Source organism: Panthera uncia, chromosome A2 (genome assembly GCF_023721935.1).
Source record: "Panthera uncia isolate 11264 chromosome A2, Puncia_PCG_1.0, whole genome shotgun sequence".
Lineage (NCBI taxonomy): Eukaryota > Metazoa > Chordata > Mammalia > Carnivora > Felidae > Panthera > Panthera uncia.
The window spans coordinates 955,999-975,572 of NC_064816.1; the positions used below are offsets into that span (position 1 = coordinate 955,999).

At 57.6% G+C, this 19,574-nt stretch overlaps 1 protein-coding gene across 1 annotated transcript in view; it reads right to left on the minus strand.

Moving 5' to 3' along the window:
* Positions 1-6,642, minus strand: part of ABHD17A (abhydrolase domain containing 17A, depalmitoylase) — an 8,886-nt gene extending 2,244 nt beyond the window's left edge. The window contains exons 1-3 of the mRNA XM_049639544.1: positions 6,513-6,642; positions 2,475-3,011; positions 1,068-1,262 (exon numbers count right to left, since the gene is read on the minus strand). Coding sequence (XP_049495501.1) covers positions 1,068-1,262; positions 2,475-2,806 — 527 coding nt within the window. The 5' untranslated portion in view covers positions 2,807-3,011; positions 6,513-6,642. The remainder of the gene's footprint in view (positions 1-1,067; positions 1,263-2,474; positions 3,012-6,512) is intronic.
* Between the last annotated feature and the right edge of the window lie 12,932 nt (positions 6,643-19,574).

The window sequence follows — 19,574 nt, forward strand, 5'->3', positions numbered from 1 at the left end:
GACTGAGGACCAGCACCGCCAGCAGGAGCAGCACAAGGGACTGAGGAAGCCGAGGACAGCACGTACCTGCACCACGCTGCCCACGCTTGGTCCCCAGTGCCAGGGCTGTGCCAGGGGACCCCACTCCTGGGGCCTGCAGCAGGAACTGCCTGGTGCATCACTTGGGCAACCAGGGTCCCCACCTCCCCAGGCCAAGCTGACTTTGGTCCCTGCAGGAATGGGGGGGGGGGGAGGGAGGGAGGGGAGTGGCAGGTCGGGCAGGCAGGGCTGAGATGGGGCAGCCCCAAGAAGGCAATGGATAGGGCCCCGTGTCTGGGAAGGCCAGAGTCAGGGTGGCCTCCTTCCAGAGGAATCTCTGGGCTCAGAGACCAAGCAAATGAGCTTCAGTGAGAGAGGAAGGGGGCTGTCTGGGATCTAAATAAACAGGATTGGGGGGGGGGGGGGTCCAGGGAAGGGGGCTTGGCCAAGGCCCTGGTGGCCCTGAGTCAAGCACAGAGGTATGTGCCTCTGCTTGTTAGCCTCCCACCGGCCCCCGGATGCTGTGCTGGACACCAAACTGCCTGACAGAACCTTCTGGAACTCTTCAGAACCCTCTAGGCCCAGAGGAGCCCTGCCCCGAGGAGGAGGCCACCGTCAATGGCCATGCATGCCTCATGGGTCAGCCCTGAGAACCATGACAGAGCAGCCCTACTCCTCCCTGCACCCCAAATGCTCCCTGGCCCCAGGACTCTGAGTATTTTCTCAGAGCCCACACAGCCCACCTCCTGGGCCCAGGTCCTCTATCCGCCCCTGCAGGCAGAGCCCCCACTCCCCTAGGTACAGCCCATCTATACCCCTGCCGGACAAGGGGTTCCCGGGAGGGGAGGGCAGATCTGAAGACTGCCCGCCCCACCTCCCCGCACACCAGCGTGCCTGTCGCCACACCAAGGGGACACACGTCAGACCTCACCCTGCCGCCCAGTGTGGCCGCCGATGGCCCTCTCCTGAGGACCACCCACCTGGGCCTCCCCAGGGAGGCCGGCCTGAGGCCCTGGGTGCTCACCCGCTACTCCCAACACACAGCTCACCGGGTGCGCAGCGCCTGCCAGGCGGCGTCGATGTCGGCGTACAGGTTCTTCTCGGAGGGCTTGCCCGAGCTCACGCCGTAGCCCGAGTAGTCGTAGGAGAAGATGTTGCAGTTGATGCGCGAGCCCAGGCCGATGTAGAAGCTGCTCATCTGGCCCAGGTCCACCGCGTTGCCGTGCGAGAAGAGAACCGTGTACCTGGGGGGTCGGGGCGGGGGCAGGTCAGAGGGCAAGGGAGGCTCCCAGCCGCCCCGTGGACGAGAGCACTAATGCGGGAGAGAGGCCGCCTCTGCCACAAAGTGGCCTGGCTCCTCTGGCCGTGAGGGCTTCCCCTCCGTGAAAGGGGACTGCTGGCCATGGCCTCAGCACAGGATGGACCCACAGCTCGGCAAGTCAGTGACCGCCGCACCTCTATTGCCTGGGGACGGCAGCTCTCTCCTCTGGAATCACTCCTTTTAGAGGGACTCTGACAGCCCAAGGATGGCATGCACGTGTGCCCGCTGCTTGGAACCTTCCAGAGAATAAGACAGCGGCTGCTCCTCTCGACAGCTGGCCCCCACCCTTGCCCCCACAAACGAACCAGATCAATCCCTGTTCACACCATCTCTTCCCCTCCTACAGAACATGACCCCAAAACTCATTTCCGCCCTACAATGCTGCTGGCCACCAGGACCTGCCCCAGGTCACCCCGACAGGCTGGATCCTGGCCAACGCACTCCTACAGTCTTCTTCCTCCAGCACCCCTGGGCCCCAGCCTAGATAAAACGTAAAAGCTTGCCCTTTGAACTCAGATCTGGACTCAGACCCCGCCCTGTCTAAAGGCAGAGACACCTGAAGGGCCCCACCTCTTTCCCGCTGTCTACTCAAGGAAGAGCTGTGCCTCCAGGCTTCAAGGACACTCTAAATGAGGAGGCAGACTTGGCCTGAGCCACCTGCCAGGCCTCAAGTGCCCTGGCCCTGAAGCAGATGTCAAGTCCTCACTGAGCACCAAGCACCCAGGAGCCCTTTCCCGGGCAGGTGAGCACGGAGACCCTGACGCAGGCGGCTCCTTGTCAGGCAGGTGCGACAAGGCCACCCAGGACCCCCCCCCCCCCCCCCCCCCGCCCCAGGGTACTCCTCCATGACGGGGCTGGGGCTGCACGTGGCAGGGCACTCGGCAGTAAGGGCCCAGGCAGTCCCACGTGGCCTGCTCTTGGTGGATCCCATTTGCCACCCCTTTGGCAACAAGAATCCCCAGGGCACCCGCGCCGCCTGACGGGCTTTCGCCCCGGCTCCGGCCCCGCGGGGAACAGCCTCCGGCAGGACGCCAGGGGCCCGAGGACGGGACACATTCTGCTTCTGCACCGGGAACCTCTCGGGCCTCCCTCCGGGCACTGTCCGGACCCCGTGCCGTCCTTCCGTGACGCTCACCTGGCGCCGGGCGCGCAGCGCACGTACATGCAGGAGACGCGGTTGCCCCGGCTGCTCTTGGTCAGGAAGACCTCGATGGTGTCCAGCTCGCGCTGGCTGTATTGGAAATCAGCACGCTCCATCAGGTGGAGCTTCCAGCGCCCCGGGCTGCCGGCGGAGGCCCGCAGGGTCCCCGAGGGGGCGGCCCCAGCTCCACCGGGCCCCGGCTCGGGCTCGGGCACCAGCGAGTAGGTAGGCTCCGGCGGCAGGAAGGCGAGCTTGGCAGCAATGCGGCCGGGGCAGGGCGGGCAGCAGAAAAGGCAGCAGAGCTCGCTCACTGACAGGCCGTTCATGGCGGGCGCCGGGCCCCAGGGCGGGCCTCACTTGGCAGGGGAGGGGTGGGGGTGCTCTGAGACGCGGGCAGGGCTCAGGGCAGCCCCCAGCCACTGCCCCAGACGAGAGCCCCCTTAGGAGGCTGCAGCCCAGCCCCATCGTGGTCCAAGCCGAGCCCTCGGGAGCCTCGCAGCCTTGCGTCTCCACGTCCTGCAGAGGGAAACCCTGGGGAGGGGGGGAAGCGAGAAACGGGGTTCCCTCAGGGTTCCGCTAGGACACAGTGACCCGATCTTGTCCGTACCGAGCCTCTCGGCCTTCCCCGCAGCCCAGTCCACCCTCTCCCACTCAAACTGGTCTACTCTCCGCCCCATGGGCCTGGGGGCCCAGCTCGTCATCCACAGGGACCACGTACCCCCCATATGCCCCTTGTGGGACCCAAAGCTAACCGGACCACCACCTGCTGCACCCTTTCTCAGCACGCAGTCACCAACTCTTGCCAGGTAAGCCCCCCCAGTCAGCCCAGCCTCGGCCAGCAGGCCGCACTGGGCAATCAGACCCCTGGCTCACGCCAGCTCTCCCCCACACAGCCCCTGCTCTGGGCGCAGAGAGACCCCCGGTGCTCTCCCTACGCCCCTGTTCACACAGCCGGCCCAGACTCCCCCACCCCCCCAGCCCATCTCCAGGCCATCCTTCAAGGATTCATCTGCCACCAACCCCAGGTGACACACCGCAGCCAAGGCAAGGACAGACTGCCAACTGAAGGGACTCGGACCTAAGAGCATGCTCACAGGGGCCGGGCCTCGAGGGGCAGGACTGCAACGTCCAGAGACAGTGGAGCCCAGGCAGAGGAAATACAAGAAACAAAGGCTCTGGTAACAAAAGCAGGATACATCTAGAGGCTGGGAAGGCCTACTGAGCTCGGACAATGGCTGGGCCCTGTGCTGGGGCCAGGCTGCGGGGGAGGGGGGCACTGGAGCCCGAATGGCTTCCTTCTCCAGCTCAACGGAGGGCTCTGTGACCTTGGGCAAGGCTCCTTCCTTCCCTGGGCCTCAGTTTCCTCACCTACTGGGGAAGACAACACTGCCTCCCACGGGGACTTAGCGAGAAGTAGGTGGGGGACGGGGGGGTGTGGCTCAGAGGCGGCACAGTAAGTCACAGACTACAGCTAAATCACTAACAGTCCCACAGGGAGTTGCCAACAGAGACTGTAAGAAATACAAAGCCTTGAGAAAATAACCACTTACTAGGCTTTTCCTTACAGACTGGAACACTCACAACTCACTTTCAGCAGCACAGCACCTTGGCACACGCGGTTTTGGGGCCGTGGCATTTGAAAACCCCCCGGGCCGGGGACACACAGATTCAGAGCGGACCAGAGCAGGCTGAGGCCCAGAGACACACGTGCTCCCTCTGGGCCTGTGATCTGGTGCCAAGGTCAGGAGAGAGCCACAGCCTGAGTTTGCCCAGAGTCTGGGCACACAGGAGGGAGTGGGAGGGCCCAGGTGGGGACACCAGGAGGGGACACCAGGCAGCTTCCAGGGTCCCTGAACTCGCAGGCGGGACGCACACTTTACGTGCAAGCATCCTTTGGAGGAAAGAGTCCATCGTACCTGTTCCCAGGTAGGAGTTTGTCCCCAGGACACCTGCCAACTCCTGGGGACACTTTGGGTTGTGACAAGCGGGGAAGGGTGTTCCCATTCCTGAGTGGGTGGGGGCCAGAGATGCTGATGGATGCTCTCCAGAGCACAGGATGTCCTCCCCCATTACCCCAAGGGAGTTATCCGTCCCCAAGTGTCAACCAGTCAACCCAGCCCAGGCGGCTTCAATGTCTTCTCAGATCCAGGCCCGAACAGCAACACTGCCCTGGTGCTGGGGAAGCTTAGAGGGTCTGGAGCCGGGGCAGCACAGCAAAGACTGCTTTTGAGAGAAGGCCTGGCTGAGAGTCCGTGGGCAGGCGGGAGCCTCCCGCAACCCCGGAAATGAAGGGGCACACCAAGGTGGAGAAGCCCCACTGCCCGAGCCAGAGACACAGCATGCCATCCTTCGCTCCCCCGTCTGCCGGGGCCTGATGGGTCTCCATCCAACCAACGCCCGGTCCACGCAGCCACCACCTTGCACCTGGACGGCTGTGCCGTCCCGTTCATCGCCCGCCCGCACTCTCCCCCAGCAGCCACAGAATCCCTCTCCCGGCACAAACCTAAGATAAGAAAGCACACCCTTTTTCTGGACACGCTCTGGCCTCCTGCCACTTCCAGGTAGAAACTGAAGCCTTGCCACAGCCTGCCAGGGCCCACCTCTGCGGCCTCACTCCCCCTCGATCTCCCCAGACAAGCCAGAGCCCAGGCAGTTGCCCAGCCAGGGACCCCCTCCCCCAATCTCCACTGGCCAGCCCTTGCCCCCTGTCCTGCCCACCCTTCAGATCAACCTTCCAGCGCCCCTGGAGAGGCCTTCCAAACCACGGGAAGATGCCACAAGCTCTCCTGGTTCCAGTCCGTCCCCACAGCACCTGCCACAGCTTGTATTTACCTGTCTGACCACCCCCGACAGCAATCAAAGAGAAACCCCATGAGGGCAGGACAGCTATCTGTTCTTATCCAGTGAACCCTGGCTGAACAAGAGAGCAAGTGACAAGAGGTAAAGAGAAAAGAGGGAAGCTACAGTGTGCCGGCTTTGACAGGGAAGGAGGACAGTCTTTTCTTAGGCCATGAACGCCTGGGGCCTCCCGTGCGACATTTATGAGTGTCCCTAGGCATGCCCTGCGAGCGGGGCAATTCGGTCCACGAGCGCGGACTGGGCACTCTGCCGCCAGGCCCCGTAAGGGCTGCCGGTGTTCTGAGCACCAACGAGGAAACAAACAACCGCGATACTCGAGAATGACCTAAATATGCTCGGCCTGGCGGCACCTCACCCAGCCAGTCGGGGTGGGAAAGCTGCCTGGAGTAAGGTGCAGTCTGAGAGGTGCATAGAAAGTGACCGAGTGGCAAGGAACAGGGCACTGCAAAACCCCAGAAGTGACGGCGAGTCCCAGGAACTGCAGATCTCCCTGTCGAGCGGACGCTGGGAGGAAGAGGTGAGCAGAGGGGTCCCAGAGGGAGCCAGGGCTGGGTCAGGCTGGGTCAGGCCGCGCCCGTGAGCCCTGCTGCAGAGTTTGGACTTCATCCTGGAGGAAACGGGGAGCCCTGGAGTCCTGGGCGGAGCATGGACGGGCACCACGGGTTAGGGGCTGCGGTACGTCCCCTGGCTGCAACCTGGAGATCAAACTGGAGTGAAGACCGGGAAGTCTACCCCGGTGTCCCAGGCGGCCAGAGGACGCCCGCGAAGGGGTACAGGCGTCCGGGAGACGTTTAGGAAGGAGGACTCCGCTAAGGGATGCTGCGGCGGGCCCGGGTGTCGGGCTGGGGCGGGAAACTAGGTAGAGTCCGCGACTCGGACGGCCCCGGCCCGGAGGCGGGGGCCGCGTCACCAGAGGGGTGGGCGCTCACCCCACATCCGAGACCTCAAACGACCGGGGGCCAGGACTCTGCCGGGGTCGCCACGTTGGCCCGCGGTCCCGGTCCCTGGTCGGCGGGTCCTACAGCCGGGACCGCGGCCTCCCCAGCAGTGAGGGGTCTCGGGGGCGTCCCACCCGGCTGTCCCGGCCTCGCGGGCAGGCCCAGCTCCCCAAACGGCCGCGGGCGGCACCGAGGTCTCCCCGCGCCGCCGCGCTCGCCCCTGCTCGGCACTCACCGCCGCGGCCCGCGCCCCCCGGCCCCGGGGCCGCGCTCCATGGCTCCCGGCCGCCGCCCGTGCGTCCGTCGGTCCCTCGGAACCCCGGCCCGGCCTCCTGCGCCGCCGCCGCCGCCGCCGCCGCCGCCGCCGCACCCCCACAGGCGGAAATGAGCCTCGATCCCGCCACCGCCCCGGAAGTGACGCAAGGTACGCGCGGGGGCCGAGGGGCTGCGGACAGGCGCTGGCGCTGCAGGCGTCCGGGGGCCGGGGGGCGGGCTTGGAGGCGGGGGCGAGCGTGGAGTAGGCGGGGCCTAGTTGTGGTTGGTGGATGTGGGCTTGGGGGCGGGCCTGGCTCGCTGGTGGGGCGGGGCATGGTGGGGTGGGCGGGTTCGGCTGCCGTGGGCGGGCGTGGCAGGGTGCGCGGGGCGGAGTTAAGGGTTGCAGCCCAGGTTTTCCGCAGAGACACGGCCATTCATTCGTTCTTTCACTCATTCCGGGGCCAGGAGTAGAGTGAGGCGAGTGAGGCACTCGCTTCGGAACGAAATTTACAGAGGCGCCAGGAAACTCTGTAATCAAGATAAAAATAGTAACGGACTATCAAAAAATAAAATTTTACTAGAGCCAGGGCCCTGACAGGGTGAGGACGGCGAGGCAAGGTCATGCTAGTGCAGGGTCTGGTCCTACCTTTTTAAAAATCTTAATATTTTGTCCATCGTGGATTATTTTGCATTCGTTTCAGCTTTTTATTTTTTTATTTTTACACTGTTTTAAGTGTACTTATTTATTTTGAAAGAGAGAGAGAGTGAGCACAAGCAGGGGAGGGACACACAGAGAGAGAATCCCAAGCAGGCTCTGCACTGTCAGCACGGAGCCCGACTAGGGGCCTGAACCCACGAACCGTGAGATCATGACCTGAGCCCAAGTCATTCGCTCAACCGACTGAGCCACCCAGGTGCCCCTAGTTTCAGCTTTTAAAATATTGGATCAAAATACTATGTGGGTGGCTCAGTCAGTTAAGCATCTGACTTCAGTTCAGGTCATGATCTCACGGTTTGTGGCTTCTTCGAGCCCCGCGTCAGGCTCAGTGCTGACAGCTCAGAGCCTGGAGCCTGCTTCGGATTCTGTGTCTCCCTCTCTCCCTGCCCTTCTTCCGCTCACACTCTCTCCCTTTCTGTCCAAAAATAAATAAATGTTTAAAAAATTTTTAAAAATACTATGAACCTTGGGGCACCTGGCTGCCTCAGTGAGCGGGGCATTTGACTCTCAATCTCAGGGTCTTGAGTTCAAGCCCCACATTGCACATCAAGCCTACTCTAAAGAAAGAAATGCACAAGCTTTGAGTCTTCGTAGCTGAGCTTTTTCTTTGTGTCCCTTAAACTTTGTGCCTTCAGGGAGTGCTTCCTGCCCCGGCCCTAGTCCAGTCTCAGCTCCCGCTGCAGGGAGGGAGCAGAACATTAAACAAGGAAGGAACAGAAGCTGAATAAGGATGAGAGTTGGGAGCCAAATGGGGAACGTGGCGAAAGTTTACTGATGAGCCTCTGTTGAGAGGGTGATCAGGCCCAGCCTTCAGAAGAGGTGACAGGAACAGAGGCAGAGTCTGCAGAAGCCAACAGAGCCCAGCCTGGAGGCAGGATTGTGAATTAGTTGGAGAGCCCTGCCCTTCCAGGCCTCCACTCTGCCCCCTCTGCCTGCATGCAGGGTTTTCCAGCTCAAAAATGCTCCCACCGCAAGCCCCAGCTCCCTCTTCTCCCCAGGGACTCTAATCTTCAGTTTTGTTTACAGAGATAAGCCTGAAGCTCTGGGCTTCCCAGCCAGCCCTCCCCCAGCGCCCCAGATCTCCCGACAGGGGCCAGAAGAGGACCTGGGCTCCTGGGCTCAGGGGTCCAGGCTCCCCAGGGTGGCTTCCTGTGATTTCCTCTGGCCACCTTCCCCAGCTGTGGGTCAGGGGGCTGTCCAGAGGGGCCCCACAGTGCCCCTGCCCAGCTGCCTCTGTCAAGCTCAAGTTCCTCTGAACTCCAAAGGTCACAACCATGCCAGGTTCCTTGATGTCCTCGTGACTTCTCTGAGCAGGAAGAGGCTTGTCCACAGCCTCCTTCTCCAGCCCTCCTTCCTCTCCTGCCCCTCTCCCTGTGGGCTGCACCAATATGCCTCAAGGGGAATGCTGGTGGTTACCAGTGAAAAGTGGGGAGGGCCCAGGAGGTGGGGATGAGGCTCCATTCCCACCCAAATGAGATCTGCTGAGCTCGGTGAGCTTCCCCCACTGACCAGAGCAAACTCTGCAAAGACACAAGCATTGCTGTAAACCTCCCAATGTTTCAGGACAGTCACCTCCATTTTCCTCCCTTCCCAAGGGTCCTGGGTGGTCCAGACGCCAGCCCATTTTTTCCTACTCCTTCAGCCCCAGCCATGCTGGCCTTCCCAAGTTTGTTCCTGCCTCAGGGCCTTTGCACCAGCAGCACCTACTGCTTGCAGTGCCCTGTCCCCAGATAACCCCGCAGCCAACATCTTCTCATTTCAGGCCTCAGGCCTCGCTCACACATCACCTCCTCAGAGAGCCCACCCTGACCACCCCCAGCCAGAGCCCCTACCACAGGCACCGCCATCCCGTGGCCTCATTTATTTCCATCATAGAACTTACCATTTGTGATCTTTTATTTACGTTTATTTATTTTGAGAGAGAAAGAGAGAGAGTCAGAGAGAGAGAATCCCAAGCAGGCTTTGTACTGTCAGCACAGAGCCCAATGTGAGGCTCAATCCCACGAACAGTGGGCTCATGACCTGAGCCGGACCCACAACTGACTGAGCCACCCAGGCACCCCGATCTCTGGTCATTCTGGGGGGTTGTTTCCTTGATTATCCCGTCTTCCCCACATTCCATGAGCTCCTTAGGGCAGCGACCCAGGCTCTTGTTCACCATGTCCCCAACTGTCCCCCATGATGTCTGACAAATGTGTGGATGCATGACACTTGGGATGAGGTTAATCCGACGGCTTTTGTGAGCATCTGAGCGGCACCCAGCATAGATCTCAAGCGGTCTTGACCCTGGGCTTCTTCTCCTCTACTGACCTGAGACACAGCCTGGGTCACAGGAGTCAATGGTCTTAAAAATGCTCCCACCCTGGAGCCCTGAATTCCAACCACGTGCCATCCAATAAGGAACCTATTAGCCCCATGTGGCTATTTAAATTTAAATGAATTGATTAAAAGTAGGGACCCCTGGGTGGCTCAGTCGGTTGAGCCTCCGACTTCAGCTCAGGTCATGATCTCACAGTTCGTGAGTTCAAGCCCTGCGTCAGGCTCTGTGCTGACAGCCTGGAGCCTGCTTCTGATTCTGTGTCTCCCTCTCTCTGCCCCTTCCCCGCTCATACTCTGTCTCTCTCTGTCTCTCAAAGATGAATAAACGTTAAAAAAATTTTTTTTAATGAATCGATTAGAAGTAAATAAAATTTGGGCTGCCTGGGTGGCTCAGTTGGTTGAGCCTCTGACTCTTGATTTTTGGCTCAGGTCATGATCTTGTGGTTCCTGGGATCGAGCCCCGCATTGGGCTCTGGCAGTCTGCTTGGGATTCTCTGTCTCCCTCTCTCTCTGCCCCTCCCCTGCTCACGTGCCTGAGTGCACACACTCTCTCTCTGTGTCTCAAAAATAAAAAATAAACACTAAAAAAGTAAATAAAATTTAAAACTCAGTTCTTCAGTTGCAAGGACCCATTTCAAGTGTTCAAGGGCCACAGGGCAGCTGGTAGCTCCCAGATGTTACAGATGGAAAATGTGTCCATCGCCCAGAAAGTTCAAGAAGCATCGACCTAGCCAGTGAGCTCCACGAGGAAAGGTATCTGTGTCTGTTTTGTTCCTGGTTGTATTTCCAGTGCCTGAGTCAGGTTTTAACATTCAGTAAGTGCTCAATAAATGTTGATGGAAGGAGAGAAGGGAGGGTGGGAGGGGAGGAAAAGAATTCTCCTTCTCAGGATCTAAGCAAATAATACAGAAAGAGGGCGGCTAATTCTGCCCATAGCTGTCCATCCATTTGTTTTTTATTTGTTTGCTTGTTTACTTATAAAACATTTTTTAATGTTTATTTTTGAGAGACAGACAGAGCGCAAGCAGGGGAGGGGCAGAGAGAGAGACACACAGAATCCGAAGCAGGCTCCAGGCTCCGAGCCATCAGCACAGAGCCCGACGCGGGGCTTGAACCCACAAACCGCAAGATCCTGACCTGAGCTGAAGTCGGACGCTTAACCGACCGAGCCACCCAGGCGCCCCTGTTTGCTTGTTTTTAATATTTTATGTTTACTTGCATTTATATAGGAAATAAACTTGCATGGTTCAAAATAAAGGGTCCGGGAGACAACGCATAAAGTGTCCTGCTTTCGGTCCTGTCTCCCAGGACAAGGATGATCCCATCCCAAGGCAGCCAATGTTCAGTTGCTTCTGTTTCTGCGCTGGGAAATCTGTGCATCTGTGTGCACCTGTGGGCAGGTGCAAAGAGATCCTCCCTCATTTTAAAAACTCTTAAACACACATAGTAGCCTTCAGCCAACACTGCACGGGTGGTGACTTCTGCCTTGGCCCAGCCGCAACCTTCTCATGCAACCCCCAGGCTGGTCCAACGCTTTGGGACTCCCATCCCCTCCTGATGAACATGCGTGTTGTTTCTGGCTGTGGCCAGAACAGAAACGGCATGTGGGGCATTTCACACTGGTGGGCAGGGACCAGCGGGGAAGATTCCTGGAGGCAGAGGATTCCAGGGAGAAGGTCGAAGGTCCGGGAAATGAAGAACCCACAGGTCCCCCCCTGAGAAAAACACGCCACCATGAGAACGGCCAGCAGTGCAGGGAGATGAGGTTTCTGGTGGCTGTTTTCTGTTCTTTGCACTTTGGTGTGTCTTTTGAGTTTGTTTGGGTCTTGCTTGGCAGAGGATACGTTTGACTGTTATGATCAGGCAGAGGCTGAAATAAAATGAAATGGCTTAAAGAAGACTGGCCGTTAAAAAAATTAATGTTGGGGGGCGCCTGGGTGGCTCAGTCGGTTGGGCACCCGACTGCGGCTCAGGTCATGATCTCACAGCTCGCGAGTTCGAGCCCCGCCTCGGGCTCTGTGCTGACAGCTCGGAGCCTGGGGCCTGCTTCCGATTCTGTGTCTCCCTCTCCCTCTGCCCCTAACCCACTCACATTCTGTCTCTGTCTCTCTCAAAAATAAATAAACATTAAAAAAAATTAATGTTGGGGCCCCCGGGTGGCTCAGTCGGTTAAGCGTCCGACTTCAGCTTGGGTCACGATCTCGGGGTTCGTGAGTTCAAGTCCCGCGTCAGGCTCTGAGCTGACAGCTTGCTCGGGGCCTGGAGGCTGCCCTTGGAGGCTGCTTCTCTCTGCCGCTCCCCCGCTCACACTCTCTCTGTCTCTCTCAAAAATAAATAAACATTAAAAAAAAATTTTTTTTAATTAATGTTTAGACTTCTTGGCATCTGCCCAAGAGTGAGAGCAGGGACTTGAACTGGGGAACACACCTGCCACAAAAGTTAGGATGTCCTGCCACCTGCCACCGCGTGGAGGGACCCGGAGGACACTGTGTGCAGTGACAGCAGCCGGACAGAGAAGGACACGTCCCGCGTGACCCCACGCACAGGGGGTCCCCAGAGGAGTCCCGTCCACAGAGACAGAAAGCGGATGGTGGGAGCCAGGGGCGGGGCAGGGGGCGGTGTCCGTGCTTCCTGGGGACAGAGTCTCCGTGGTCTGGGGAGATGGAAAGTTCTGGAGACGGATGGTGGGGGGCGGCTGCACCACAGTGTGAGTGTGCCTGATGCCGCTGAGCTGTGTGCTTGGAAAGGGTTCAGATGGTGAATTTGATGTTATGTGTATTTAGCCACAATAAAGTAGATAAATACAAGTTTATGGAGCCACGAGGTGTGGGGAGAGCCCCAGATGTTCAGGGCGGCACCAGCTTCGGGGGGCTGGGACCTGTGCAGTCGCCCAGAGCCTCAGGCTCCGAAGGATCCCACTCGTGGTTTATTGCTCTGTGGCTGCTGTCTTGAAATTCCTACTGATTTTTGAACAACGGGCCCTGTATTCTCATTTTGAACTGCGATCTGCAAATTACGTGGCCGCTCCTGGTTTGTGCAATGGACAGGGAAGCCCAAATTCCGGGTCTGGGGCCCTAGAAGCACCCCAACTTGCAAGTCTGTCTTTACCCCACCCTGAGAGGACAGAGCGAGCGAGACCCAGTCAGGAAGTGGGCTCCTGACAGGGGTGAGGAAGGAAGTGGGGGGTGACTTAAAATAGCACCACTCACCCAGCTGCCTAGGGGTGGGGTGGGGAGGGGGGGCTACACAGGAGGGGGCACCGGGAGGCCAGGGACTTCCCAGGCAGCCTCCGTGCCCAGAGTCCAATGCAGGGCTGGAACTCACAAAGGTGAGATCACGACCTGAGCCAAAATCAAGAGTCTGGCACTTAACCATCTGAGCCACCCAGGCGCCCCTTAAACGTCCAAATCTTGATCTTGGCTCAGGTCACGATCTCACTGTTTGTGAGATCGAGCCCCGAGTCAGGCTCTGTGCTCACAGCTCAGAGCCTGGAGCCTGCTTCGGATTCTGGGTCTCCCTCTCTCTCTGCCCCTCCCCCATTCTTGCTCACATTCTCTCTCTCAAAAAAAAAAAAAAAAAAAAAAAAGAACATGAGAACGGCTATACAGACAGGGACTTACTATGAGGAATTGGACCGTGCAGTTAGGGAGGCTGGAAGTCCCACGATCTGTCATCCGCAGGCTGGGGACCCGGGAGGGGCTGGTGGTGTGGGTCCCAGGCCGGGGCTCAGCCTCAGTGCCCAGGCAGAAGACACAAATTCTCCCTCCCTTCACATTATTTCGAGTTCAGGTCCATGACCGACTAGAGGATGCCCACTCAGCAGGGGGTGGTGCCTCTGCTCTGCTGAGGCCACCAACACGCGTCATAATCTCATCCAGAAACATCCTCGCAGACATACCTGGAAATAACATTTATACAATGAAGATACGCCTTAGAAAGTAGCGTGCATGTACCTTGCCCGCATAGCTTAGTCAAAGTACACACGCACGGGCCGAGCTAGGCAGGCAGCACGAAGGAGTGGGGTTGCCGGGGCCTGGGGAGGGTGGGCACGGGTGGGGCACAGGGCAATTTTAGGGAGGGAAACAACTCTACGGTGCAGACGTGTCTGTAACACGGATGGGGGAGTTGGTCACACCCCCTGTCTCCTAGAGCTGGGGGGTCTGAGATCAGGGTGTCTGCTGTTTTCTCCTGAGGTCGCTCTCCTCGGTCTATAGACGCTGCCTTCTCCCAGTGTCCCCACAGGGTCGTCCCTCTGTGTCCCCGTCTCCTCTTGTTATGAGAACACCGGTCACACTGGATCAGGGCCACCCTTGTGACCTCGTTTTAATGTAATCACCTCTTTAAAGATTCCGTGTTTAAACAGTCACATTCTGAGCTCTTGGCAGGTTCAAGGTATAAATGGGGGGCGGGGCGCAGTTAGGTCCATAACAGGTGCTTATCTATTCAGGAGTTGATTTGTGTGGTCAGAGAATATGCATGAATATAGCTTTAATGGAAACTGCCAAAGGGTTTTGCAAAGTGCCAGCACTCTCTGGCTCTCTTGGCTTCTCCGTGAACCTCTGAGTTCACCAAACTCCAACCTGCAGGATCTTGTCCCTGCTTTGACTATGCTGAGCCAGGCTCCGCCTCAGGACCTTTGCACTGGCTGTTCCCCATGCATGGAATGCTCTCCCACAGAAGACAGTGCATTGTTTGGGGCTGTGGGAAAGTGTCACCTCCATAGAGATGTCTTCCCTGACCACTTCGTGTACCTTAGCCTTTCAGTCCCTGTGAAGGCCACACCTGCCTCCAGCTCTCCGCGGAATACTCACCCCAATGGCATGACCTCTCCCTTCTTTTGTCCTCCTTGACTGTCATCTGTCCCCTTCCCTTGCTCAGGAGCTCTGCTGGGCAAGGATCAAGTCTGTTTTCCAGAGCCCTGTGTCTAGGGCCCAGGAAAGGAGCTGGTGCATAGTAGGTGTTCAATAATCATTGTCACCTCCACATCTTGAGTCATCAGGGAAATGCAAACCCAAAGCATACTGAGATGATTCTTCACACCTGCTAGGACAGCTACCGTCAAAAAGACAGGCCATCGGGGGCGCCTGGGTGGCTCAGTCGGTTGGGCGTCCGACTTCGGCTCAGGTCATGATCTCACGATCCGTGAGTTCGAGCCCCGCGTTGGGCTCTGTGCTGATGGCTCAGAGCCTGGAGCCTGCTTCGGATTCTGTGTCTCCCTCTCTCTCTGCCCCTCCCCAGCTCACGCTCTGTCTCAAAAATAAATAAACGTTAAAAAACAAAAAAAAAAGACAGGCCATAACAAGTGCTGGTGAGGGTACGGACACGTCAGAACCCTCGCACACAGGGAGGTGGAGGCACGAAACGGTGTAGCCGCTGCAGAAAACAGGCCGGCCGCTCCTCCGAGGGTTAAACACGGAGTTGCCATCCGATCCAGCAAACGAAAGCATATGTCCGCACACAAACTTGTGCACACGTGTTCCCGGAAGCACTACTTGCGATGGCCACGGAGTGGACGCAGCCCAAATGTTCACCCTTTGACGAACGGAATGTGGTCCAGCACGCTGGAATAGTATTCAGCTGTAAAAAGGAGCGGCACGCTGGCACACGGGGGGGTGAGCCCTGAGAACATCGCCCTCAGTGAAAGGAGGCACGAAGGGACAGATGCTGTGTGTCCCACTCACACGAAATGTCCAGAAGGAGCAAATCCGTAGAGTCAGGGGAATTGGTGGGTGCCGGGGGTCTGGTGTGGAGGGTGACTGCTGATGCAGTCTTTTCAGAGAGATGAAAATGTTCTGAAATATATTATGGTCACGGATGCACAGCTCTGCGAATGTACTAAAAACCACTGAACTGTACATTTTAAATTTTTTTTAACGTTTATTTATTTTTGAGACAGAGAGAGACAGAGCATGAACGGGGGAGGGGCAGAGAGAGAGGGAGACACAGAATCGGAAACAGGCTCCAGGCTCTGAGCTGTCAGCACAGAGCCCGACGCGGGGCTCGAACCCACAGACCGTGAGATCGTGACCTGAGCCGAAGTCGGACGCTTAACCGACCGAGCCACCCAGGCGCCCCCTCAATTTTTGAATATAAGGCCAAAGGAGCCAGGTCCCCTCCCTCTCCATCCCCTGAAGGTCAGTAATGACTCTGACCCCAGCATCAGTGTTCCCCAAATGTGGATCCACTGAACTCACTTGCCTATGACCCTTTCTGTTGAGCTGGGACCTGGGTCAAAAGGGCAAGAAGCTCAAGTTGGGCCCAAAATTTACAAGACGCAAGAACAAAAACAAAACGGTCATGGAGGTAAATACTATTTTATTGGAATATATTTAAAAATCAAAGGTAATGCAGAAACAACACCCCACAGTGTTGAAGATAACATTAAAAAAATATTTTTTACATTTATCATTCATTTTTGAGAGACAGACAGAGACAGGGCACAAGCGGGGGAAGGGCAGAGAGAGAGGGAGACACAGAATCCGAAGCGGGCTCCACGCTCTGAGCTACAAGCACAGAGCCTGATGTGGGGCTTGAACCCAAGAACCTGAGCCAAAGTCAGACGCTCAACCGGCTGAGCCCCCCAGGCGCCCCTAAAAACACTTCTTTTGATGTTTACTTATTTTTGAGAGTGAGAGAGAGAAACAGCAGGAGCAGGAGAGGGGCAGGAGAAAGACACACACACATAGTAGGAAGCAGGCTCCAGGCTCTGAGCTGTCAGCACAGAGTCCGACGCGGGGCTCGAACCCCAAAAGGACAAGATCACGACCTGAGCGGAAATCGGAGGCAGAGATAACATGTTAAATAAAAGCGGGTAGCCGGGACTGAGTTGCTTCGTCTGAGAAAGGAAAAGTGGTGGCGGCTGAGGACCTGCAGACTCACCTCCCGGCAGGCCCGTCCGGCGGTGGGCGGGGCGCTCTGCAAGCCCCGCCCCACCACAGCCGCAGCCCCGCCCCTGTCCCCACCCAGCCGGCGCCGAGCCAGGGCTTGCCTGCAGGCGCAGATCCCGGGCAGGGCCCTGGAGGCCCCGCCCCAGCCCGTCCATCACTCGCCGCTACACGCCTCTCGGCCAATAGGACCTGGCTACCGCTGCCTGATGGCCAATAGAAATTGCTCTTCCAGAGCGGGGGCGGGATGTGGCGCAAGTCCCTCCCCGTAGCTCCGGGGCCACGCGGGCTCCACGTTGGGACGTAGAGGACCGAGCTGTGGGGGGTACAGGGGCAAGGGGGTTCTTCCAACCCCTGACGCAGGGCACTGCCTTCTCCTGAGGAAGGGCCCCTATTGCCCCAAGTAGATATCGCCAAGTCGGAGAAGAGCCTCCGTTTTACGGGGCGGGTTCTGCCGCCGAATAGACCCTCCCGCCCCTCACCCCAGACCCGGGGTTTGGGTCTCTCCTTGGCCTGGCTTGTCCCTGTCTTTGCAACAGCCGAAGGCGAATGGGTGCTGTCATCATTCCAATTTACAGGTGGGGAAACTGAGGCTCGGAGCCCCAGGACCCTAGTCCAGGGTCCCTCACCGTGGTTAGTACATCGTGGGCTCTAGGGCAGGATTTCTTAACTTTGGCACTATTGACACTTGGGGTGGAGGATTCTTGCTTATATGGGATTCAGCAGCATCCCTGGCTCCCACCCACTCTATGCCAGGAACACCCCTAGTCGTGAGGACCACGGACATCTCCAGACATTGCAAACGTGGGGGAGCAAAGTTACTGATTCTCAGGGCCTGGTTCTCAAAGTCAAGAGCACTGGAACCCCCGGGGGGGGGGGCAGCCCAGAATTCTGATTCAGAGGGTCTGGGTCAGGGCCCAAGAGGCTGCATTTCTAAAGGAGTTCAGGTTGTACCTGGTGTCGCTGAGAGGCCCGCTACCAACAAGCCACCCCTGCTTCGCTGAGTGACCTGGAGGAGGCAAGGCCCCTCAGATGGGGGGTGGGGGGGGCGAGGCTGTGGGTGTGGATGCTTTAGGGAGCCCTCAAATAACTGCACAGCTTATCAGGACTGAGGCCAGGGATGCGGACATGCTGCCTTTAGTAGGTGAGTGAGACGGTGCCCTCGTGATTCTTATAGGTTGGGGAGGCTACAAGGGGCTCTTAAGGGGATGTGTGAGCGATCCCGTCTGTCTTGTTTTGTTTCTTTTAAAAAATATTTATTTATTTTTGGGAGAACACAAGCGGAAGAGGAGCAGAGAGAGGGGGACAGAGGATCTGAAGCGGGCTCTGAGCTGACAGCACAGATCCCCCCAATGTGGGGCTTGAACTCACAAACCGCGAGATCATGACCTGCGCTGAAATCAGACACTTAACCAACTGAGCCACCCAGGTGCCCCCCCCAATTGTTTAAAAAAATTGTTTTTTAAATGTTCTTATTTATTTTTGAGACAGAGAGAGACAGAGCATGAGCAGGAGAGGAGACACAGAATCCGAAGCAGGCTCCAGGCTCTGAGCTGTCAGCACAGAGCCTGACGCGGGGCTTGAACTCACGGACTGTGAGATCATGACCTGAGCTGAAGTCGGTTGCTTAACTGACAACCACCCAGGCGCCCCGTAAATTGTTTTAAATAATAAAAAAAATCGGCAGAAAAATACATTGAGGAGTTTCATTTTTTGCATGCAGAAAATCTAGTCTTTGCTTTTAATATGCCTATCAAACACCATGAAAATTTTTAAAAAAAATCAGCAAAGGGGGCTCTACATTAGTCTGAGGGACACCTCCAGGGGTGGAGAGATCTGTGTAACAAACAAAAAACATGGAGCACCTGTGTGGCTCAGTCAGTTAAGCTTGTGACTTCAACTCAGGTCATGAGCTCACCATTCATAGATTCTAGAGCCCCGGGTCAGGCTCTGTGCTGACAGTCAGAGCCTGGAGCGTGCTTCTGATTCTGTGTCTCCCTCTCTCTCTGCTCACACTCTTGTCTGTCTCTCTCTCTCAAAAATGAATAAACGTTAAAAAAAAAAAAAAGCCCGAACACTAAAGGACATATTAATCTGAGTTTTTATTTGTAAGAGAAAAAGGAAAGTGACCAGCTGTGAGCAGCATTGTTTCCTGGGATGTTGTTTTACCAGGAATAAACGCGGACATCAGGATGCTTTGCAAACTAAGAGAAACACCTGCGGATTGATTCTCAGGGCCCCGCAGGGTTGAGGGACATGGTGGCAGCTAGGGTTCTCCCCTGCAGCCACCCCCTCCTTGGATAGACATCTGACAGATGGGGGGGGGGGGTGTTTCCTTGGTTCTTGCAGGAAGTAAGCATCCAGAAAATGGAATTCCAGTACCCCCCCCTCCCCCGCCCAGGGTGCTTTTAGAGCTGTATTTTTCTCTTTACTCAGCAACGGGGTTAAACCAGGGTCGTCCAACCTCTGCTCTGTGGACATTTGGGGTTGCTTGTGTTGCGGGCGTCCTGTGCACCGCAGGGTGTGGAGGGACATCCCTGGCCTCCCGGTTTTGATGCCATTTGGTGCTAAGCGCACCCCCAGTTGTAACAACCACAAATGTCCCCAGACATTGGCCAATGTCGCATTGCCCCTGGTTGAGAACCGCTGGGTTAAATCTGTTTAACTAGAATGAATAACTGGAGTTGCTCATAAAGTTAGCACGTTTTGCCTAAAAGAGTCAAGAGGTCCCCTTCATCCACTGTACAGATGGGAAAACTGAGGCCAAGCATCGCCCACTCCTAGACCCTTATGGGAACCTGACCCATCCATCTGGGTCTCCGGGGACAGCCCTTTTAGGAGCCACGTGGCAGCAGCAACCTGGGCTGGGGGAGCGTCACAGCGGGGGTCGTGTGCCCCTCTGCCTCAGTCCCCCTACTCTGACTCCCTAAACGGCAGCCAAGGTTTTCTTTTTCCGGCCGCCCGCAGGAGGTCTTGAACCCTCAACTCCGCGCTCACCCGCACTCGAGAGAAGGGCGGCGCTCGGCGGCCAGGCGCGCAGCCTTGTGGGGATTGTAGTCCGGACCCCGCCCCAGTCCCGCGCCGACCCCGCCCCTGGAACTACGCTCCCGTCGTGCCGCGC